At 36.1% G+C, this 22,024-nt stretch overlaps 1 protein-coding gene across 1 annotated transcript in view; it reads right to left on the reverse strand.

The window, feature by feature from the left end:
• HMCN1 (hemicentin 1) overlaps positions 1–22,024 on the reverse strand; it is a 474,606-nt gene that overhangs the window by 296,833 nt on the left and 155,749 nt on the right. The window contains exons 5-6 of the mRNA XM_047840704.1: positions 7,684–7,855; positions 5,533–5,639 (exon numbers count right to left, since the gene is read on the reverse strand). Coding sequence (XP_047696660.1) covers positions 5,533–5,639; positions 7,684–7,855 — 279 coding nt within the window. The remainder of the gene's footprint in view (positions 1–5,532; positions 5,640–7,683; positions 7,856–22,024) is intronic.

The raw sequence follows: 22,024 nt of genomic DNA on the forward strand, positions 1-22,024 counted from the left end.
GACAAAGTGCATAATTTCCTCTCCATGAGCCATTATGAGCCAGATCCAGTATACCACTAGGCCATGTAGGGACTAAAGTGTGTCTGTCACTCACAGAGATATCTGTGTCATTCCAGAAGTGACACAAATTCCTTTTTAAAAAAATTTTTTTTAAAAATTCAACGCACATTCTCCAGTCTTTTCTCCCACTGAAATAACTGAAGAGGCTGAATGTTCTAAATTATGGTGGAGCCTCCATCAGCTTGGGTTCGTGAGTGACTGTGTAAAGTAGAACATCTTGTCAACACCCAAAGAACATATAACATTAGTAAGGAATTACCTTTCTTACATTACGCCAGTAAGAATTCTTCCTCCTACTAAATATGAAGCCTGCCCTTTTACACGTTGAATTAAAATGTGATTGATAGAACTGGCTTTAATTCTCTTTCCTAAAGAGTTTCAATGCTTTATGAAAATATATAAGCCCAGGGTACCTGGGTGGCTCAGTCAGTTATGCGTCTGACTCTTGATTTTAGCTCAGGTCATGATCTCACAGTTGTGAGATCGAGCCCCTGAGTCAGGCTCTGTGCTGAGTATGGTGCCTGCTTAACATTCTCTCTCTCTCTCTCTCTCTCTCTCTCTCTCTCTCTCTTTCTCTCTCTCTCTCTCTCTCTCTCTCCTCCTCCTCCTCCTCCTCCTCCTCCACCTCTTCCTCCTCCTCCTCCTCCTCCCCATTTGTATGCTCTCTCTCTAAAAAAAAAAAAAAAAAAAAACACAAAAAAACAAAGCCCAAAGTAAGAAAAAATCATGTGTATCCGCATTAATAGAAATAGTATAGATACAATCTTCAATTTACACATATTCAAGAGTACAACTAATTTTACCATTAATGTGTCAGTAAGTAGGCATTATTTCCCCCATTTTTCTCAGACTTGGGAAATTAGGTAATTTCTTCAAGGTCAAAGAGCTATTAAGTAGTGGATCTTGGGTGAAAATGGGTGCAAACTCTTCTCAAAGTATTTGTTCTTAAGTGACTTACTGTTCTTTAAAAATTAAAGAAATATGGCAGTTTCAAATATTTATTGAAAACCTACTATGGGCTGGGCATTGTGCCAGGCACAAAGATATAATAATGCCAGCTAGATTTAAATACTCTCATTCTATTAGGCATTGTATGTTTAGAGAAATGTGATATAAGGAAAGAAATGTATCCAAAGCATAGAATAAATTATATATATAAATACACATACACACACACACACACACAAACATACATACACACACATATATAACACACTACACATAACATACACATAGACATACACATACACACACATACACATAGACATATAAATGTACAGATTTTTTTTTAAAGGAAACATTCTATTTGGTTGATAATCTGGTATCAGCAGACTAAAAAAACTGGGAAATTTTCCAGAAAATCTCTAGTATAAAGCATTCCATTGACCTAAAACATCTGAATTAATGCTGCACCTAATCCATTTAAATAACACACCTGGTGTCATCTTCAGGCTTTTTCAAAAGAGTCACCAGGTGAGAATAATTGGAAGCCAGTGTAATAATCTTCTTGTGTGGTCCTTCGTTGATTTGAGATTTATTTAATTATGATTCCTAAACAAGCTTATGCCACTTGAGTATGGTTTCCAAAATATTCTTATCTTTAGAAAATCCATTAGTAGTCTCTGGCAACCAGCATAGCTATCTAAAACCAAAACATTTCTACTAGTCTCAGAATCTCAATATAATCATGTGGTTGGGTACACTTCTTTCTCTACTTGGAAGATTATCTAAGGACAGTTTATCCAAATTTACTTAATGGAAATGTGCCCCAAGGGATGTGTTGGATTACATTGATCGCACTGATAATCCTAGACTAATAGAAACAGTTTGTGCCACCTAAACCCGAAGGGTGCTGACAATTATTTAACGTCTTTGTAGGAAGCTTCACTTAAGGAACAAAATTTGGCCTGAGAGTTTTTGTGGTTATGTTCAAACATTCTATATATAGATATAGCTGCCTGAATGGAAAATCCGTATTGCACAGAAACGAGATTCAGGATTTGTAGTTTCTCTACAATGGAAATTTAGGGACATAAAACAACATTATCTTGTGTTTTTAGTAAACCTTTACATTCTTCTTACTCATCCATTTATAACATGTTTTTACCTGCATCAGAGGCAACCTAAAGCATTTGAGTCATTTATGTGAACTATACAGATGAGTAAACTCATTGTCTATTTGGTAACAGTGTCCTAATAAGTTACAGAAAAGTAATTACCAAGGTTTTAGAGGAAAACCACAGAAGAAAAGAAATTGCCACTCTCACAGTATTTTAAATCATGGACAAATTAAAGAGTTCCATGCCAGCACATAACTAAATCAACTCTTCAACTTGCTTCCTTGGATATTATCAAAATAAATGCATTCATTTTTATGCATGAATATTCATGTAGTTCTTTCCCAGACATCTGTGGCATATACCATCAACAAAATCTGGTCTAGAGTAAAATAGGAAGAGAAAACCTGTACAGAAATAAATATAAAATCTGTAGAGAAATCATCAAAAAGGGAGGTGCAGAAAAACTGCAGTAGAAGGCCAGAGGGAAAAGAGAGCCTTTCAATGGAAAAAAGTCAGAAAAGGCTTGATAAAAGTGTTGTCATTTGCCATGAAAATCAGAAGTCAGATGGAAAGGAAGGGCATTCTAGGAGAAGGAACAACTTAAGAGAAAACACAGGTCAAGAGAATGTGGTAGGAGATAGGATGAGAGAAAGTACAAAGTTATATTTGACTAGAGTGTAAAGGAAAGTGACAGACAAGAGTTAGAAGGATTGGTTGAGGCTCAGTTGGGTGGCCCTGGAATACCATGCTAAAGTCAAATAATAGTTTTCCATACTTGGGATAAAAACTGCTATGTGAAATATTCAACAAGCCATTATGAATTCTACTGATAGAGCAGACATTTTCCAGATAGCTGAGTGCATGAGAGATAGCACCAGAGATAATACTATCTAATCTCAGACATTTCTCTTCTTGAGAAAGTGCACATGTAAAACATTATCACTCATTAGCCATCAAAAAGGGAGATCCAAAGTCAGCAGTGATATTTATGTCTCTAGGTTCAGCTCAATTTCCTTTGCATCAGCCTGATATATTATTTTGGTACTTCATATAGGAGCAAAATAAGTTTATTATCTTCAAATTGCATTGTAATGTATATCCTTTGTTTAGCTACCACTAATTGTACTCTATAAATGGTGTGACATCAGAACCAGAGGTTTTTTTGTGAGAACTCTTATCTATTTACTGTGTCTTTTCATTGTTTCCTTAATTATAAGAGTCTGAACCTACAGACTTGTCTAAACAGAGTCCCCCTCACCTCATCCCCTTATCGTCTCCCTCCTCACTCACAAAGTAATCCTCAGTGCTTTTCTGTTCTAATTATCAATTAAAATGTGCTTAGTGCCCATTAAGTATCAGGGAACATGGCCAAGGGCAAAACTCCATAAATGTTTATTGGATGGATGACTGAATGGGTAGATGTGTTAGGCACAAGATAAAGCAACAGCCATGCAATATTTCTCTTCTTCTGGGCAAGAGTTTTACTAGAGGAAATACTATGGGTAGCAATCTAAATCACCTGCAAAAGAGGTTCATATACTTTGCAATAAGTTGCCAATAATACGAAAGAAATGTCATCACTTGTACATATTTCACAATCAGTAACTTGATGCTTATTCAGAAAGCAAGAAGAAATTGCCTCACTGAACTTGCTAGTCAAGACATTGTTGGTTTAGGTCACACTTAAAGTATTTGAGGGAAAAAAAAAAGACTCTAAACCTCCTATACTTACTGTGGTCACAGAAGGTCAGACTCAACACTAGTCATACACTGGGGGAGTTGGTTAAAATAACTAACTATACCATCCAATTTGGCTACACTTGTTTAAAATATAGCAGTAAAACATTGCATCGTTACAACTGAATGCCCTCAGTAAATATTGAGCACCTAGTAAGCGCATGGAAGGAGGTGAATAAAACAGGCAGACGGGGCCATTACATTTCACACCGCCTTTTCACCCAAACCCTTATCCCATATTATCCACCTCCCCCCCACCCCCCCAAAAAAATCCATATGACCGTTTCTACTTTCCCTATAAGGCTGAGAGTTCTGAGAATATTCTAGGGCTTGGATGAAGTTACAATGGAAGCTTTCATTTTTTTAAGCTGGGAAAGTTAATATAGGTATTCTTTTAAAAAGGAAAAAGCAAACAAAAACAAAAACTGGCATGCAAGAAATGGCACCTCAGATGCCTGGGGTATGAACTCTTCCATGCACATGCACAGCAGCTCCAACATTTCAATCATTAGCCCATGAATCTTTTTTTTTTTTTTTAATGTTGGGAAGCTGAGATAGCAAGAGTAAATAATTCAAGGGGTATCTTCAATTTGAGTTATCCCAGAAGGATTCTAGAGCAAGCTGTTTATTTGGGAGGTACAAAGGATGCTCATAGGAAGAGGGAAGTGATACAGGAAAAGGAATGTAGCCCCAGAAGGGTGTGCTTTCAGTCCTGCTCCCATGTGGACAACTGGAGTTTATTCCTGCCAGAGACTGAAAGCTGCTCCTGAGGGGTTTAATTCTCTGGCAGAACAGCCTTCTTCTGTTCTGGAAAAAAAAAACTCTTAGGCACAGAAATGCAGATACTGGAGTTGGAATTAGGCCAGAGCACATTGAAAAGCCTGAGAAACATGGGCAAGTCCCTCAGAATATCCACGGCAATGAGTCACACACATAATCTACTGCAGAACTGGATTTCAATTTATGGTATTCTGAATTCGGGGTGTATGTTCTCTCCTCCATATTACCATAATACAATGCTTAGAGTGAATATATACTACTTCGTGTAATTCTAGGATCCAAACACCATATTGGGTTCAAGTAAACAATGAATGTAGATCTATCCAAATAACAAGAGCCAACAGAACCTGAGTGCTTACTTTGTAACAGGAACTATGCTAAGTATTGCATTTGTATCACATTAATTTTATTCTCAGCACAATTCTATGAAGTAAAAGAGTATTATTTTTTTATTCCAACATTAGGAGGAGGAAAGCAAGGCACAGAGAACTCTACAGTCCCAAGAAAATAAAGCTTTTAAGTAGCAGCATTGAGATTCCCACCCAGGCATCCCCGTACTAGAGCCTATGCCCCTAACCATTATTCTCGACTAGCTCCATCTCTGATTGTTTTGGAAAAAGGAGGTGCATAAAAAAGTCAATCTACAGGTTTGATTATTGGAAAACTATCTGAGAATTTAAGTGTATTCTGTGGTGATATCAATGCCGTTCATGGTCATCAAAACTTAACACTACCAAATTCACGTGATCAAGACACCTCTACAAATGCATTATGTATACTGCTTTTTAGTAAAAGCATTCTCCGTGATTGTGAGAGAAGATATAAATATTGTATATACTTTATAAAACATGCCAACATCAAAACAAAATAAACAGACTTTGTAAAATAACCATACCTTCACTGTCCACATTCCAGCCTCTGGCTCTTTAACATTCACCACCTTGGCAGAGTTATGGATATTTAATAGCTCATTCAGGCCAAATCCTTTTTTTATCAGCTTCCCTGAAAGACAGACATAAAGGTAACAAGCATAAGCTTTCTTTCAGCTATGTGTACTAGCTGTATACATTTCCAGTACAAATTACCTGATGGACATGTGTGCCTATAGCTCAAAACATTATTTATTTCCAAAATATGTTTAATTTTATGGTTTCTGGACATTGAAACTGAAGTATCAGATTCCCATTTGCTATGAGGATTTGGTCTTAAAACAAAAATAACAACTGGCAGACTGCAATCATATTTCCAAAGCCAGCCTAGGTAACAATTATTATGGCTACTGAGAAGTTACGTGCAGTTACTAGAGACATTTAGATTTAACAGATGGCAAGAACAGTAAACCAGAATAAATGTCTTTTTGGAGATCACTCAAGGTATTACTAACATGAGAGCCTTGGGCATATTTGTGCACGAAGCCCAAAACATTAACCTGTATTCCATGAAGCACAGGAGAAAGCTTTTATTGTCACATTTAAAGGAGGCAGTGAAATAAAGTAGCATGATACTATCTCCTATGACCTGAGATTTACCTAAAGTATCTAATAGTTGGGACATAGAGAAGAAGAAAAGCAAATTAGGAATTAAGCCATAGTTTAGTTATTCACTCGTGGCTCTCTATAGACTCCTTCTGCAGTTATATAAACAAATCAATTATAAGAATCTATGTTTGCATTGGAAGTTTTACAATTATTGTAAACAACTTTTAAAATATCAATGTCAATGGCTTTTTAAAGTAGTAGAAACATAATACAGTGAATAACATATTTTTAATTATCCAGGTAGTGAAAACCACAAATCTTTCCTGGGGAGCATGGAAGGTTAGAATGGAATGCTACCTCAACAGACAAATTCATGTATTCAGCTAAACCCATAGGAGTCTTGAAAAATAGGTCTTATTTGTTTGGTAAATCTCCACTTTGATTGGTAGCACGAATGTGGTCTTTGGGGACAATTTCCTATGCTGTTTTCTTTTAGGCATTAGTTATTTCTTAAGACTTAAATTGAATAAGTAAGCTAGTTATTCTCTTTCCATTTACAAATACTCACAAATAGGTTTTTAAAAAGCAGCACACTAAAGCCACAATGGAAATGATAATATGTTACAAACATCAATAGGTAGGTAAATAAATAAATAATCAAACAAATAAATAAATAAATTCTAAATGCAAATAATAGGGAAAATGAGGTTTCTATCTTTACTAGATTCCTTTTCAATGTAAGTCTTATTAGAATATTCAACTAGCCAAGGAAGCAGGTCAATTCCTAGGGTTATGACATACAACTGAGGAAGCAAAGTAAATTAAAACATTATTCTATTAAAGAATGTGGTTTTTAACTCTCTTCTGTAAAAGTCAACCCTATCAAGAAAAGAATATGGTAAAAAAAAAAATAGGCAGTTAGTTTTATTTTTTTTTTATTAAAAAAAAATTTTTTTTTTCAACGTTTATTTATTTTTGGGACAGAGAGAGACAGAGCATGAACGGGGGAGGGGCAGAGAGAGGGAGACGCAGAATCGGAAACAGGCTCCAGGCTCTGAGCCATCAGCCCAGAGCCCGACGCGGGGCTCGAACCCACGGACCGCGAGATCGTGACCTGGCTGAAGTCGGACACTTAACCGACTGCGCCACCCAGGCGCCCCTAGGCAGTTAGTTTTAAAAGGAGGTTTTTCATGTGATTCATTAAAAATAACACAAAATACCAAATTTTATAGAATATGTTACATGAAATATTTCCTCATACATAAATTAGGAAAATATAATTTCAGGCTCAATTTAAATATTTTTTTTCTTTTGAGTAGTTTAGCTACAATTAAGTTACTAAATCTGATCTATATAAATTATTAGGAGTTTCAGTTTTTTGAATCTCATGTTAATTCAACAATACTTATGACTAAAAAGTTTTATTTTTAAAAAATCCTTCCCAGTCATTTTTGAATTCACTGAATTTATTCGTAAAGTTAGCATTAACTTGACATAAATAAGTGTGCAAAAAACTTTTACCTTTCATGGTTTTCGTATTTTATTATATGATGTATGATATATCTCACCTAAAGGATTGCGAATTTCAATCCCTGGAGAAGGGCCACTCAGAGACACAGTAACCTCTTTTAGGCTGGGATCAAAAGGAATTTTCCAAGTGTTTACAGCTTGTTCCAAATGATCTGTTGATAACAGGTGAACTTTAGAGGACTGCACTGCTTCCTCTACCCATTTTAACACCTATAAAAGAAAAGAAGACGCGTGAGTGATGTCAGAAACATTTACAGTATTATACATCCATGACTTCAGATACAGTATTTTTCTTTGGTTAATCACATGAATTGGCACTTCCTGTACTAGTATGGGGTTTAGTTCCATCACGGTGAAGAGAAACCTTTTCCTACATCCAGTTATTGTAGTAGCTTCAGAATCAAGTAACTAGTGTCATCCATGCTCAGATTTCAAGTTTTCTATTTGGAATAATATATTAAAAATGAGATTATGATGTCTGAAAGCCAGTAAAGTGAAATAGGCAGAGATATTACGGACAGCTTTATATTTTTCAAGAGAAATAAAAAAGAACCTATAAAAAACATGGTATTGCCAATATTGTGAGATCCCATTTCCCTCCGTTCTCTCTTTCTGGATTTCTTTTAAGATACAATTTTTAAAAGATAACTAGCAAATTATCTAATCCAATTTCAATATGTTGGGTCTATGAGTTGTTGGAATATAGTATATGGTAATTATATATAGAATATTGTAATATATATTGCAGTATATCAAATGTTGCAAAATAATTGCAATGCCAGCAAAATATTCATTTTTTATGATAAAATAAGAAAGTACCAAAAATAATGGAAGAAACTAACCACTGTAATTTTTGAAAAATAGAAAAATATTTCAGGTTAGAATGAATGAAAGTAGTGTATTTTGCAAACACTGTCTTGGGGAAAATATTAAGAAATTAGGTTATAAAAAGGTGTTAATGCTTCACTGTAAACAAGAAAGACTTCCAGTTCTCAGAAGTGTTCTGCAACAGCAAATACAAGTTCTCATTAAACAAATAGTGCATGTCTGGGTAGGAACTGCTTATTTGAACTTCCTACAATTGATTCTAAATCATGATAATCTTTAATCTACCTCTGATCTTCCTCTGGTTCATATATCTTTCAAGATTATATCCTATCATGAATAATTTCCCTTGTGATTACGTGTAAAATACTAAACAGAGCTGAATATGAAGCTACAGCCTAAATGTTTGAAATAAATAAAACCTTCTTTTTATTTTATTTTATTTTATTATGAAATTTATTGTCAAATTGGTTTCCATACAACACCCAGTGCTCATCCCAAAATAAAACCTTCTTTTTAATTACAATAGTGGCAGCCACAAATCAATCCGACAACAAGTACTGTGTAATAACTTCATTCTCTATAAAAACAACCCCTTGATTTTTGTCCACAAGGATGAGGAAAGTAGCTAACACATCACATAAGTAACAATGGTTAGGCAATTATGTTCATCTATAAAACACATGTTTATGGTTCAAGCTACTCTTCCAGGTACTAAGTATTTTAGTCAGTATTCAGCAACCACTCTTCCTCTCTGAACTAGCGTTTACTAAATTTCTCACACGCTTTATACATTATTTAGTTTTAATGAATCTTCCTGTCTTTTCTCCAGGGTCAAGAACAGCCCACATCTCTTTCATCTTTGTACACCGGAAACCACATGGCATGCTGTACACACGATAGAGGTGGGATATGCACTAATGTCCATGAAGTTGGTCATAATGAGGATAATAATGACTTCTTCTGAAATAAAAAACGTTATGGCGATTTATGAAACAGAGAGCCCTTGCTGAAGTAATGAATGTAAAGTGCCCATCATAATAGTTGCCACATAATAGACAAAGATTTCCTTGCAGCTATATCTCAATTCCCTTCTTTCCCCTCAATGAATATTTCACCAGTGGCTTCATGCGCAAAGTGAAAAAATTCATTCATGAAAGTCAGACAGTATTTCTGTAAATGAGAAAAGAGGGGGCGACGTTATTCCAGGAAGAAGAGAGGACCTGAGAAAATACATGAAGACAGAAGTACTCCAGATATGTTGGGAACATGAATGAAACCATGTTGCTATGGTGAAGTGTTCAGAAGAAGAGGACGTAGAAGATGAGGGCGGAAGCATCAGGGGCAAACTATGTATGATCACCCAGTCAGGCTGTGACATTTGGATTTTATCCTAAATATCTCACTGGAAAATTACATGAAAGGCTTTAAGCAGAGGACTAATACAGTACAAGTGTTATTTTACAAAAAACAAAACAAACCCCACAAACCTTATAGTGGTGTCATAGACAAATTGAACAGAAAGACCAAATCCATTATAGTTAATTACCCCTAAAAGGAAATTACATATTTCCTCAAGTTTTAACCTTAGAAGGCACCTGGATTTTATATACAAAATGAAGTATATATCAAAACAATGTCTAAAGAAGCAGATGCCATATTTGAAATATGGGTTCTCTCAGTGATCATGCTTGAATAGAAATGTATGTATCATCTGCTCAATAAATCTGTCCATATGGCTATAGAAATCAGACTGGTTGTAACTACTATTGGACTAAGTAAAACACATTTTAATAATCTGAGTGTTGACATTTTTATTTCTTATACAGAGAATATGGCTGTCTAACTAAAGGAAATGGAAATACTGGCTTACTGTCTGAGAAAGCAAATGAGAAATGTGACTGATAACAAATAACTTTGAGGATAATGTCCAGTGAGGAGATGCAAGAAGGCAAAGGACAAGAGAACTAGATAAATGAGAACATTTGTTTTAGTGGCAAGACACATATTGTGGCTGTAAATGATTAGTCGAAAAGAAGAAAAAGAATTAGTAAACAAGAAGTGCATCCCACCTCAAGTTTAACAATGAAATGCAACAGAAATGGAAGAGAAATTTTTTATACATCCCTCTTTAAATGAATATATATCTCTGGATGGCTCCTCAAATATATCTTTCCTTCAAACCCAATGCAGAGGTTATGATATATCACTGGGAATCTATTCATTGTCTATTACGTATGCAGAGAAATCACTAAGTCCTAGGCATTCTTATAAAAATGGGAGAGTTTCTACTTTAGTTGCATTTTCATAAGGCAAGTGTGTTCAAATGGTATGGAATATGAGAGCTTTTGAGTTTACTCAATACTGTTTGCAAATCACCAACATTTATGAAGCTTTCAGAAAGGATTACTATGTATCATAATATTACTTGTGAAAGATACAGTTCAGACTTCTTAAAAGTCACTTTTTTATCCATTTATAAAAAAATCAAATCAAAACAGATGCAATCCATTTTGTTAGAAAATATAGATTTTACCAGTGTATGCATTAATGAAGATCACTGCAGGCTACAGAATTACCATTAGTGAGATTTCTGGCCTCCTATGTTACTACATATAAGAAAGAAATCTTTAATTGTCTAACCATGAGAAATGTTCTCATGAGATTGGAAATAATCTTCTGTTTAATGACAAATGGAACAGAATTATAATAATCTGAGAATCTTTGGATTGGTACATTTTTACTAATGTAAAAACTGTTTCAAACCACTAGGTAACCATTAATTATACATTAAAATTTTAATTAAAAATGTTTCTCTAATAATTCGCATCAGTTTATATCTCCAAGGGGCTTTGAGAGCATCTAATACAGCTCCTTTATTTTACAGATAGGAAACTGATATTTCAAAGAGTTCTTGTACCTCTTAAATACCTAACTAGACTTATTCTAGCTCAATAATTGTTTTATATGACTCCTGTGTTCTTGAAGATACTTTCTTAGTTTATATATTTTATATCATATGTAATGATCAATATTTAAAAGGTCATATACATATCAGATAAAGGGTTAGAATCCAAAATCTATAAATAACATCAAACTCAACACCCCAAAACAAATAATCCAGTGAAGAAATGGGAAAAAGACATGAATAGACACTTCTCCAAAGAAGACATCCAGATGGCCCACCGACACATGAAAAAATGCTCAACATCACTCATCATCAGGGAAATACACATCAAAACCACAATGAGATACCACCTCATACCTGTCAGAATGGCTTATATTAACAACTCAGGCAACAACAGATGTTGGGAAGGATGTGGAAAAAGTGGATCTCTTTTGCATTGCTGGTGGGAATGCAAGCTGGTGCAACCACTCTGGAAAACAGTGTGGAGGTTCCTCAAAAAATTAAAAAATAGCACTACCCTACAACCCAGGAATTGCGCTACTAGGTATTTATCCAAGGGTACAGGGATGCTGTTTCGAAGGGACACACGCACCCCAATGTTTATAGCAGCACTATCAACAACAGCCAAAGTATGGAAAGAGGCCAAATGTCCATCGACGGATGAGTGGATAAAGAAGATGTGGTATATATATATACAATGGAGTATTACTCGGCACTCAGAAAGAATCCATGCCATTTGCAACTACATGGATGGAACTAGAGGGTATTATGCTAAGCGAAATTAGTCAGAGAAAGACAAATTATCATATGACTTCACTATTATGAGGAATTTAAGACACAAAACAGATTAACGTAAGGCAAGGGAAGCAAAAATAATATAAAAACACGGAGGGGGACAAAACATAAGAGACTCTTAAATATAGAGAACAAGCAGAGGGTTGCTGGAGGGGTTGTGGGAGGGGAATGGGCTAAATGGGTAAGTGACATTAAGGAATCTACTCCTGAAATCATTGTTGCACTATATGCTACCTAACTTGGATGTAAATTTAAAAACATAACAAAATAAAATTAAGGTCATGTGTCTATTTTACATGGGAATGAGATGCAAGTATTATTTCAAAGCACAAAACCAGGATACATTGTTATATATTATGAAATATAATAGTGCTAAGCAGAAATGGAAGCAAAATCATTTTTTTTATGCCCTTCAAGAACAAAACATGAAGAAGAGCTTTGTTTAGCTGCTTGGAAGGACATCTTTTTTTTTCCCCTGCACTGAGATATAATTGACATATAAGATTATATGAGTTTTATTCATTATTTGTATACATGGCAAAATAATCACAATAAATCTGGTTAATATCCATCATCATACATAGTTACAATTTTTTTCTCTTATGATGAGAACTTTTAAGATTTACTCTCTTAGCAACTCTCAAACATACACTACAGTATTATTAACTATAGCTGCCATGTGGTACATTACATCCCCAAGACTGACTTATTCTATAACTAAAAGACTGTACCTTTTGATCCCCTTCACCCATTTCTCTAATTCCTCTACCACTCTCCACATCTGACAACCACCAGTCTGTTCTCCGTTATCTATGAGCTCAGTTTTGGTTTGGGTTTTGTTTTTGTTTTAGGTTCCTCATACAAGTGAGATCATGCACTATTTGTCTTTTTCCGTCTGACTTATTCCACTTAGCATAATAAAATTGAGCCCCCAAGGTCCATCCATGTTGTCACAAATGGCAAGATTTCCTTCTTTTTATGGCTGAATAATATTCCTGTGTGCATATATACCACATCTTCTTTATTTATTCATCTGTCAGTAAAAACTCAGGTTGCTTCCATGTCTCGGCTACTGCATATAATACTGCAATGAACATGGGAGTGCATATATCTTTTCAAGTTATTGTCTTCATTTTCTTTGGATAAAAACTCAGAAATGAAATCGATGGATAATAGTTCTATTTTTCCTTTTTTGAGGAACCTCCATACTGTTTTTCCATTGTGGCTGCAACAATTTACATTCCCCCCCCCCCAATAGTGCACAAGGATTCCTTTTTCTCCACATCTTTGCCAACAATTATCATTTGTCATTTTGGAAACAGCCATTGTAACAGGTGTGAGGTAGTATCTCATAGTTTTGATTTGCATTTTCCTGATGATTAGTGATGTTGAGCATCTTTTTATGTACCTGATGATAATCTGTATGTCTTCTCTGGAAAATGTCTATTTAGATCCTGTGCCCATTTTTGATAAGTTGTTTGGTTTTCTGCAATTGAATTGCATGAATTATTTATATATTTTGGATATTAGCCCCTTATCAGATACATGCTTTGCAACTATCCACTCCCATTCCATAGACTGCCTTGTCATTTTGCTTATGGTTTCCTTTGCTGTGCAGAAGCTTTTTAGTTTGATGTAGTCCCAGCAGTTTATTTTTTGCTTTTGTTGCCTTGGTTTTTGGTGGCAAATACAAAAAATCATCACCAAGGTCAGTGTCAAGGAGCTTACTGCCAATGTTTTCTTCTAGGAGTCTTATGGTTTCAGGTTGCATATCTAAGTTTTTACTGCATTTTGAGTTAGTTTTTGTGTATGGTGTTCAGATAGTGGTCTAGTTTCATTCTTTTACATCTGACTGTTCAGTTTTCTTAACATCATTATTGAGAAGTTTGTCTTTTCTGTATTGTATATTCTTGGCTCCTTTGCTGTAAATTAATGGACTATACACACATATGGGCTTATTTCTGGGCTCTCTATTCTGTTCCATTGATCTAAGTGTCTGTTTTGTGCCAATACCATATGCTTTGATTATTATAGCTTTGTAATAATAGTTTGAAACCAGGAAGTGTGATGTCTTCAGCTTTGTTCTTCTTTTCTCAAGTTTACTTTGGCTATTTGGGGTCTTTTGTAGTTCTATACAAATCTTAGGACTGTTTATTCTATTTCTGTGAAAAAATACCTTTGGAACTCTGACAGGCATGTTTTGAATCTGCAGATTGCCTTGGGAAGTATGGACATTTTAACAATATTAATTATTCCAATCTACAAGCAGGGAGTAGCTTTCCATTTCTTTGTAATTTCATCAAAGTCTTGTAGTTTTTAGTGTACAGGTCTTTCACCTCCACGGTTAAGTTTATTCCTAGGTATTTTATTCTTTTTGATGCAATTTGAAGGACATTTTTAATGCAATTAATTACATCCAAAGAACATCCCCAGAACATCTTTTGTCCATTCATTGGAAGAACAGAAATATGGTATTATACACAATTTTAATTAAATTGTGCATATAGTTGTATTTTTGTTGTTGTTTATCATTTGTCTTCCCTACTAAACTCTGGGTCCCATGACAGAGAGCACAGAGACATATTCACTACTATGTCTCTTGAAGCTAATGTAGTGCATAGGATCTAGTAAATTCCCAATAAATATTTGCAAGAAAAAGGAAAAAGGGGAAAGAGGGAGGTAGAGAGTAAAGGAGAAACTGTATGCCAGATCCTTAGCCTTAGAGTTAAGAGTATGTGAAAAGGTAGCATTTGGGCTCTGTATTCATTTGTGACAAGCCCTCTCTCAGCACCGAATTTTCAATATGGAGCTGAAGAGTGCACAAACTTGCATATGTGGTCTTTAAATTTTTTTTAGTCTTTATTTATTTTTGAGAGAGAGAGAGAGAGAGAGAGAGAGAGAGAGAGAGCAAGAGCAGGGGAGGGACAGACAGAGAGGGAGACACAGAATCTGAAGTGGTCTCCAGGCTCTGAGCTGTCAACACAGAGCATGATGCGGGGCTCGAACTCACGGACTGAAAGATCATGACCTGAGCTGAAGTCGGACGCTTAACTGACTGAGCCACTCAGGTGCCCCAAAACTTGCATTTGTGGTCTCAAATGTGAGCACCAGGCTCTGTTTAGTTTTTATTTCTTTATTTGGTTAGTTAGCTTAGGGTTTCAAAATGCAATGGAGAAATCTCTAAAATTAAGTCAGTAAAATTTTTTTTTAATGCCAAAATGTATGCCTCACAGTAGCCCTGGGTGCAGATTTTCAAGTTCAGTAATGGAAGAATGTCAGAAAATGAACTCAATAAAGCAAGAGCAATGGAAAAGGCAGAGTTAGGTTTAAATGCACCCATCTAATAATCAGAACCTGTTCTGAAAAAGATTTGTGTAATATTAATACTATTAATGGTACGTACTTTTATAGTGCTGTTACATGCTAGGTACCTTTAGAAGCTTTACAACACTCTGCAACAATTCTTTGATACAGTACGATTATCTCCATCTTATGGATGAAGAAACAAAAACAAAAACAAAACTGAGGCCTAGATTGCAAAGTTTGTAAGTCACACAACTAGAAAGAAGCAGGGCTGGCCTTTTGATCCCAGTAACCTTGCACATTTTGTGAAGTATCATAAAGAAAAATGGCAGTTTTCAAGAATAAATCAGAAATAAAGCTAGCGAAAAACAAAAACCAGTGCAGGGGTTTTTAATGAGAAGTGGCATGCAAAACAATGATCTGATTAGCTACATATTTTTATCACTATTGGGCAAAAAATTATCAAGAATTAAATTGTATAAAAATATTAAAGCCTTTAAATCTAGATTGTATTTGATGTGAGAAAGACCATCTTTTTGTGGTAAACCTTACATAATAGCAGAGGCAGCCTTCACTCTGACCCTCTGGATAACCAGGAGAGCCTTTCCCCCCAGGCTCAAATTCATTTCTACTCTGCATTCCACCATACAGCCCATAATACAGAATATTCTTGGAAGTCACCAAGTAGTAACTGGGCATCTACTGAATATAAAGGATAACATAGGATATTATAAAGAATACCAAAGAAATACAAATATATTTCCTGCCTTATAATATGACAATCTAGATGGAGAAATGGGGTAGACATTAAAAACAAATTAACTAGCTCTTACTTTCAAGTAATAAATAAGCAAGATAAGAATACAAATGCTCAGGGGCACCTGGGGGACTCAGTCAGTTAAGCCTCTCTGACTTCAGCTCAGGTCATGATCTCATGGTTTGTGGGTTCCAGCCCCATGTTGGGCTCTGTGCTGACAGCTCAGAGCCTGCTTTAGATTCTGTGTCTCCCTCTCTCTCTGCCCCTCCCCAACCCACTCCTCTTTGTGTCTCAACAATAAAAATAAACATTAAAAAGAAGAATACAAATGTTCAGTGTATAGTCCTAAACTGTGATGCACTTTTCTACTCAAAAAATTTTAATGATTCCCAGTCATATCCAGGATAAAGCCCAAGTCAAGAGAATACTAAAGTGCTGGCAATGTCGGCCATCCACCCTGGATGCAGGCAATAAAAAGGTACACTGTCTATGGGAAAGTAAAAAATAAAAATAAAACTTACTAAAAGTTGGTCTGTTCTTTAATATCTCCATGTGATAGTAATGCTAAACAATGTCAGAGATTCCTCCTTGAAAAAAAAACATCTTTGTTGTTCTGAAATCTAAACAATTGCTCTTATTATTGTGGAATATTAATAAAACATGTAAGCTTCAAATTAGCACATTTTCATTACTTTCCCTTTAAGAAATGTTGTATTCTACACAGACACTAATTCAGAGAGCTCCCACGTACATCAGATATGCAGTCATGCAAACTACACTGCTCACTTTCATTTCAAGAGTAAGTAGATAGTACTGTGATCCTATGTATTCCTGTGTTTGGACAGATGAGAGTTAAGCCTTGATAGCTCAGGAGTTCCATGTGAGGACATGTGGTAAAAAGATTGCTGCAGCTTCTGTGTTGAAATTAGGCTCTAGGGGGGTGCCAGGGCAGAAGCAAGGAGATCAGATATGAAGCTGTTGCAATAATCTGGGTGGAAGATGACCCAGGGTGACCCAGAAAAGGCCTGTGGCAGTGGGGCAAAGAGAAGTGACCAGTTCTGGAAGTTTGCTGAAGTCAGGCTTGACAAGGTTTCCCGAAGACTGGATGTGGGCGGGGGTGGGGGGGGGGGGTGGGGAGTCGGTCTGAAGATGAAACCTCTGACGCCATTAACTGAGATTGAGAAGACTGTGGGAGGGGTTGATTTAAAGGGGTGGAGGCAAGAGAATGAGAGGGAGGCTCTCAGCTTGGGCATTCTGAATTTAAGATATCTATTTATTAGACATCCAAGTAGAAGTACAAAGGAGATGTTCAGATATATGGGACTGGACCAGTTCAGTTGAGAGATCCAGACAGGAGATACCATGGAATTTAAAGTCATGAAGTTTCCCTTGCAGCTCCTCCCCTCTAAGAACTTACACAAAGGAAGAAATATATCATCCTGTGACAAGAAGCTTAGATGCCCACACATAATGGCTTGAAATGGAGCCTTGGAACAAGTTTTCCCTTGTTCTCATTCCAGAAAACCTTCAGATGACAATCTGCCCACCCTGTATATGTGCCTGCAGGGAGCGAATGCACTAACCATGTCAATACAAGTGTTCTAGACTTATGGCAGTTAGATTTCTCACCACAGATGAATGAGTTGGCATTCTGATTTTATACAACACTGCTATGAGTTTGGTTAATGACAGTCTCTTCCTGAGGATGGGCCCACTCACAGAGTGCTGACAAACCCAACTTCACAGTTAGCAAATTTTAGCAAATCCACCACAGAAATGTCACACTTTGAGATCTCTTGAGAAGGTCTTCTGCTAATAGTATCCATTTATATTACGTTTTGTGTATCTAATATCTGCCTGATTTGGAAAACTGCACGCTGAGCTTTTCCAACAGTGAGTGTTCAAAAACAAGTGTGGTCTGTGATTCATTGTACAAGTCTGTGCAATGCTTGTGTTAAGGGTATGCAAAATAAGAAATAATCTGTGTTATAGGTTATTTTTTTAAAGGCTTTCTGGTGGAATGAACATTTTACCCAAGTCATTCAGAGAACATGGGCTGGGGGAAGGGTTAGAAATGGGGACAGCACTAGGAAATTTGGGTTCAATGGGGAGACTACGGAGGACTGATGACAAAAGTACCCTCAACCTTCAATTCTGTGAACTCCTAAAATGTGTGTAAAATATGTGTACCACACCCTTAACATGATGGGAATTCTCTAATGTGCAACAGCCGAAAAAATAAAAGCACACGTTCAACGTTTTTGAAGGGTAAAATCATTCCTGCTGGCTACTTTAAAGTGTCCAAGTATATTTCATTAATGTATATTCATAAAATTCTTATGTGTCACAACTTTGATGTGTTACAAATGACTGAGGAAATTTGGCTTGCCAGAAAATACACTTTAAAATAATAAAAATATGAAAGATTGACTTTCATACATAAGATCCACAGACCTTACTCATCTTACAGCTGAAAGTTTGTATCCATTTTCCAGCCTCTCCCTATTTCCCCCACTCTTCTACTCTCTATTTCTGGGTTTGACATATTCTTTAGATTCCACGTATGAGTGATACCATGCTGATCACACTGTATTAAATTAATGAAATTTATTAAAAGAGTAGGACTTAAATGTTCTCACCAAATGATAATTTTTAAAACAATAAATATGTGAGGTGATGGATGTGATAATTAACTAGATGGGAGGAATCTTTTCACAATGTTTATGTATATCATATCACAACATATACTTTAAATATCTGACAGTTTTATTTCTCAATTATACCCCAATAAGGCTGAGAAAAAAATAAAAGCTTGATTTTTTTCATTTATGTTTCCCATTTGAATCCTTTTATGTTTGCTTAGGTTTTCAGGAGTGTTGATGTGTTTCATTTTTTTCCCTCCACTAAATACCTGTCTATTTTAGAATGGAAAAAATCTCAGTGAAGTAAATTCTCTCATTAAAACACTTCCTAGTTATTAAAGGAAATGAAATTGTAAAAACACACAAGAACATAAGTACGTGCCTTCATGCATAGACAGGATACATGTATCTGTACATACATGCATAATTGCATGTATGCCTATACATAAACTAGTTGTGGTCTCACTCCTGGCTATACCAAAGCAGGAAAAGGGTCCAAACTTACTGCAAGCTCTTTATGGGTAGCAAAAACACCCCTAGTTATAGAAATACTTAAGTACTATTAAAGTTAGTTTTTTAGTTTTTTTTAATGTTTATTTTTATTTTTGAGAGAGAGAGAGAGAGAGAGAGAGAGAGAGAGAGAGAGAGATGGAGTGTGAGTGGGGGAGGGGCAAAGATAGAAGGAGACACAGAATCTGAAGCACGCCCCAGGCTCCCAGCTGTCAGCACAGAGCCCACCCTGGGGCTTGAACTCACAAACTCCAAGATCATGACCTGGGCGCCACCTAGGCACCCCTAAAGTTAGCCTTTTAGCTGAATAGATATGCAGAGTTATATAAGTATGTGGAAACATACACGAAAGGAGGATTCATAGTTCAGCCAGATTTTCAAAGCGAGATAAGAGAAGGTTGTTTTGTTTTGTTTTAATATAATTTATTGTCAAGTCAGCTAACATACAGTGTATCCATGTGCTCTTGTTTGGGGTACATTCCCATGATTCATCGCTTACATACAACACCCAGTGCTCATCCCAACAAGTGCCCTCCTCAATACCCATCACCCGTTTTCCCCTCTCCCCTGCCGCCCCCATTAACCCTCAGTTTGTTCTCTGTATTTAAGAGTCTCTTATGGTTTACCTCCCTCCCTCTCTGTTGGTAACTATTTTTTTCCCCTTCCCTTCCCTCATGGTCTTCTGTAAAGTTTCTCAAGTCCCACATATGAGTGAAAACATATGATATCTGTCTTTCTCTGGCTGACTTATTTCATTTAGCATAATATCCTCCAGTTCCATCTATGCTGCTGCAAATGGCAGGATTTTATTCTTTCTCATTGCCAAGTAGTATTCCATTGTATATATAAACCACATCTTCTTTATCCATTCATCAGTTGATGTGCATTTAGACTCTTTCCATTATTTGGCTATTGTTGAAAGCGCTGCTATAAACATTGCGGTACATGTGCCCCTATGAATCAGCACTAGGAAGAGTTTTAATGAGAGAATTGACTTCACTGAGATTTTTTCCATTTTTGCCATTCTAAAATAGACAGGTATTTAGTGGAGGGAAAAAAATGAAACACATCATCACTCCCAAATTTATCCTCTGGATAAATTCCTAATAGTGCTATTGCTAAGTCGTAGAGTAGTTCTATTTTTAATTTTTTTAGGAACCTCCATACTGTTTTCCAGAGTGGCTGCACCAGCTTGCATTCCCACCAACAGTTCAAGAGGGTTCCCCTTTCTCTACATCCTCACCAACATCTGTTGCTTCCTGAATTGTTAATTTTAGTTACTCTGATCAGTGTGAGGTGGTATCTCAATGTGGTTTAAAAAAAATTTTTTTAATATTTATTTTTGAGAGAGAGAGCGCAAACAAGGGAGGGGCAGAGAGAGAAGGAGACAGAATCTGAAGCAGGCTCCAGGCTCTGAGCTGTCAGCACAGAGCCTGACATGGGGCTTGAACCCATGAACTGTGAGATCATGACCTGAGCTGAAGTTGGACACTTAACTGACCAAACCACCCAGGCACCCCACAATGTGGTTTTGATTTGTATTTCCCTGATGATGACTGATGTTGAGCATCTTTTCATGTGTCTGTTCACCATCTGAATGTCTTCTTTGGAAAAGCATCTATTCATATCTTCGGCCCATTTCTTCACTGGATTATTTGTTTTTCATGTGTTGAGTTTGGTAATTTCTTTATAGATTTTGGATACTAACCCTTTATCCGATATGTCATTTGCAAATATTCCCATTCTGCCAGTTGCCTTTTAGTTGTGGACTGTTTCCTTTGCAGTGCAGAAGCTTTTTATCTTGATGAGTTCATTTTTGCTTTTATTTCCCTTGCCTTTGGAGGCATGTGGAGCAAGAAATTGCTGCAGCTGAGGTCAAAGAGGTTTTTCCATTTTCTCCTCTGGAGTTTTGATGGTTTCCTGTCTCACATTTAGGTCCTTTATCCATTTTGAGTTTTGCGTGTGTGTGTGTGTGTATGGTGTAAGAAAGTGGTCTAGTTTCATTCTTTTGCATGGTGCTGTCCAGTTCTCCTAGCACCATTTGCTAAAGAGACTGTCTTTTTTCCATTGGATATTCTTTCCTGCTTTGTCAGATTAGTTGGTCATACATTTGTGGGTCCAATTCTGGGTTCTCTATTCTATTCCAGTGGTCTATGTGTCTATTTTTGTGCCAATACCATACTATCTTGATGATTACAGCTTTGTAGTAGAGGCTAAAATCTGGGATTGTGATGCCTCCTGCTTTGGTTTTCTTTTTCAAGATTACTTTGGCTATTCGGGGTCTTTTATGGTTCCATACAAATTTTAGAATTGTTTTGTTCTAGCTTTGAGAAGAATGCTGGTGCAATTTTGATTGGGATTGCATTAAATATATAGATTGCTTTGGATAGTACTGACATTTTAACAATATTTTTCCAATCCATGAGCATGGAATGTATTTCCATTTCTTTGTGTCTTCTTCAATTTCCTTCATAAGTTTTCTACAGTTTTCAGCACACAGATCTTTTATATCTTTGGTTAAATTTATTCCTAGGTATTTTATGGTTCTTGGTGCAATTGTAAATGGGATCAGTGTCTTCATTTCTCTTTCTGTTGCTTCATTATTGGTGTATAGAAATGCAACCGATTTCTGTACAATG

Source organism: Prionailurus viverrinus, chromosome F1 (assembly GCF_022837055.1).
Source record: "Prionailurus viverrinus isolate Anna chromosome F1, UM_Priviv_1.0, whole genome shotgun sequence".
NCBI lineage: Eukaryota > Metazoa > Chordata > Mammalia > Carnivora > Felidae > Prionailurus > Prionailurus viverrinus.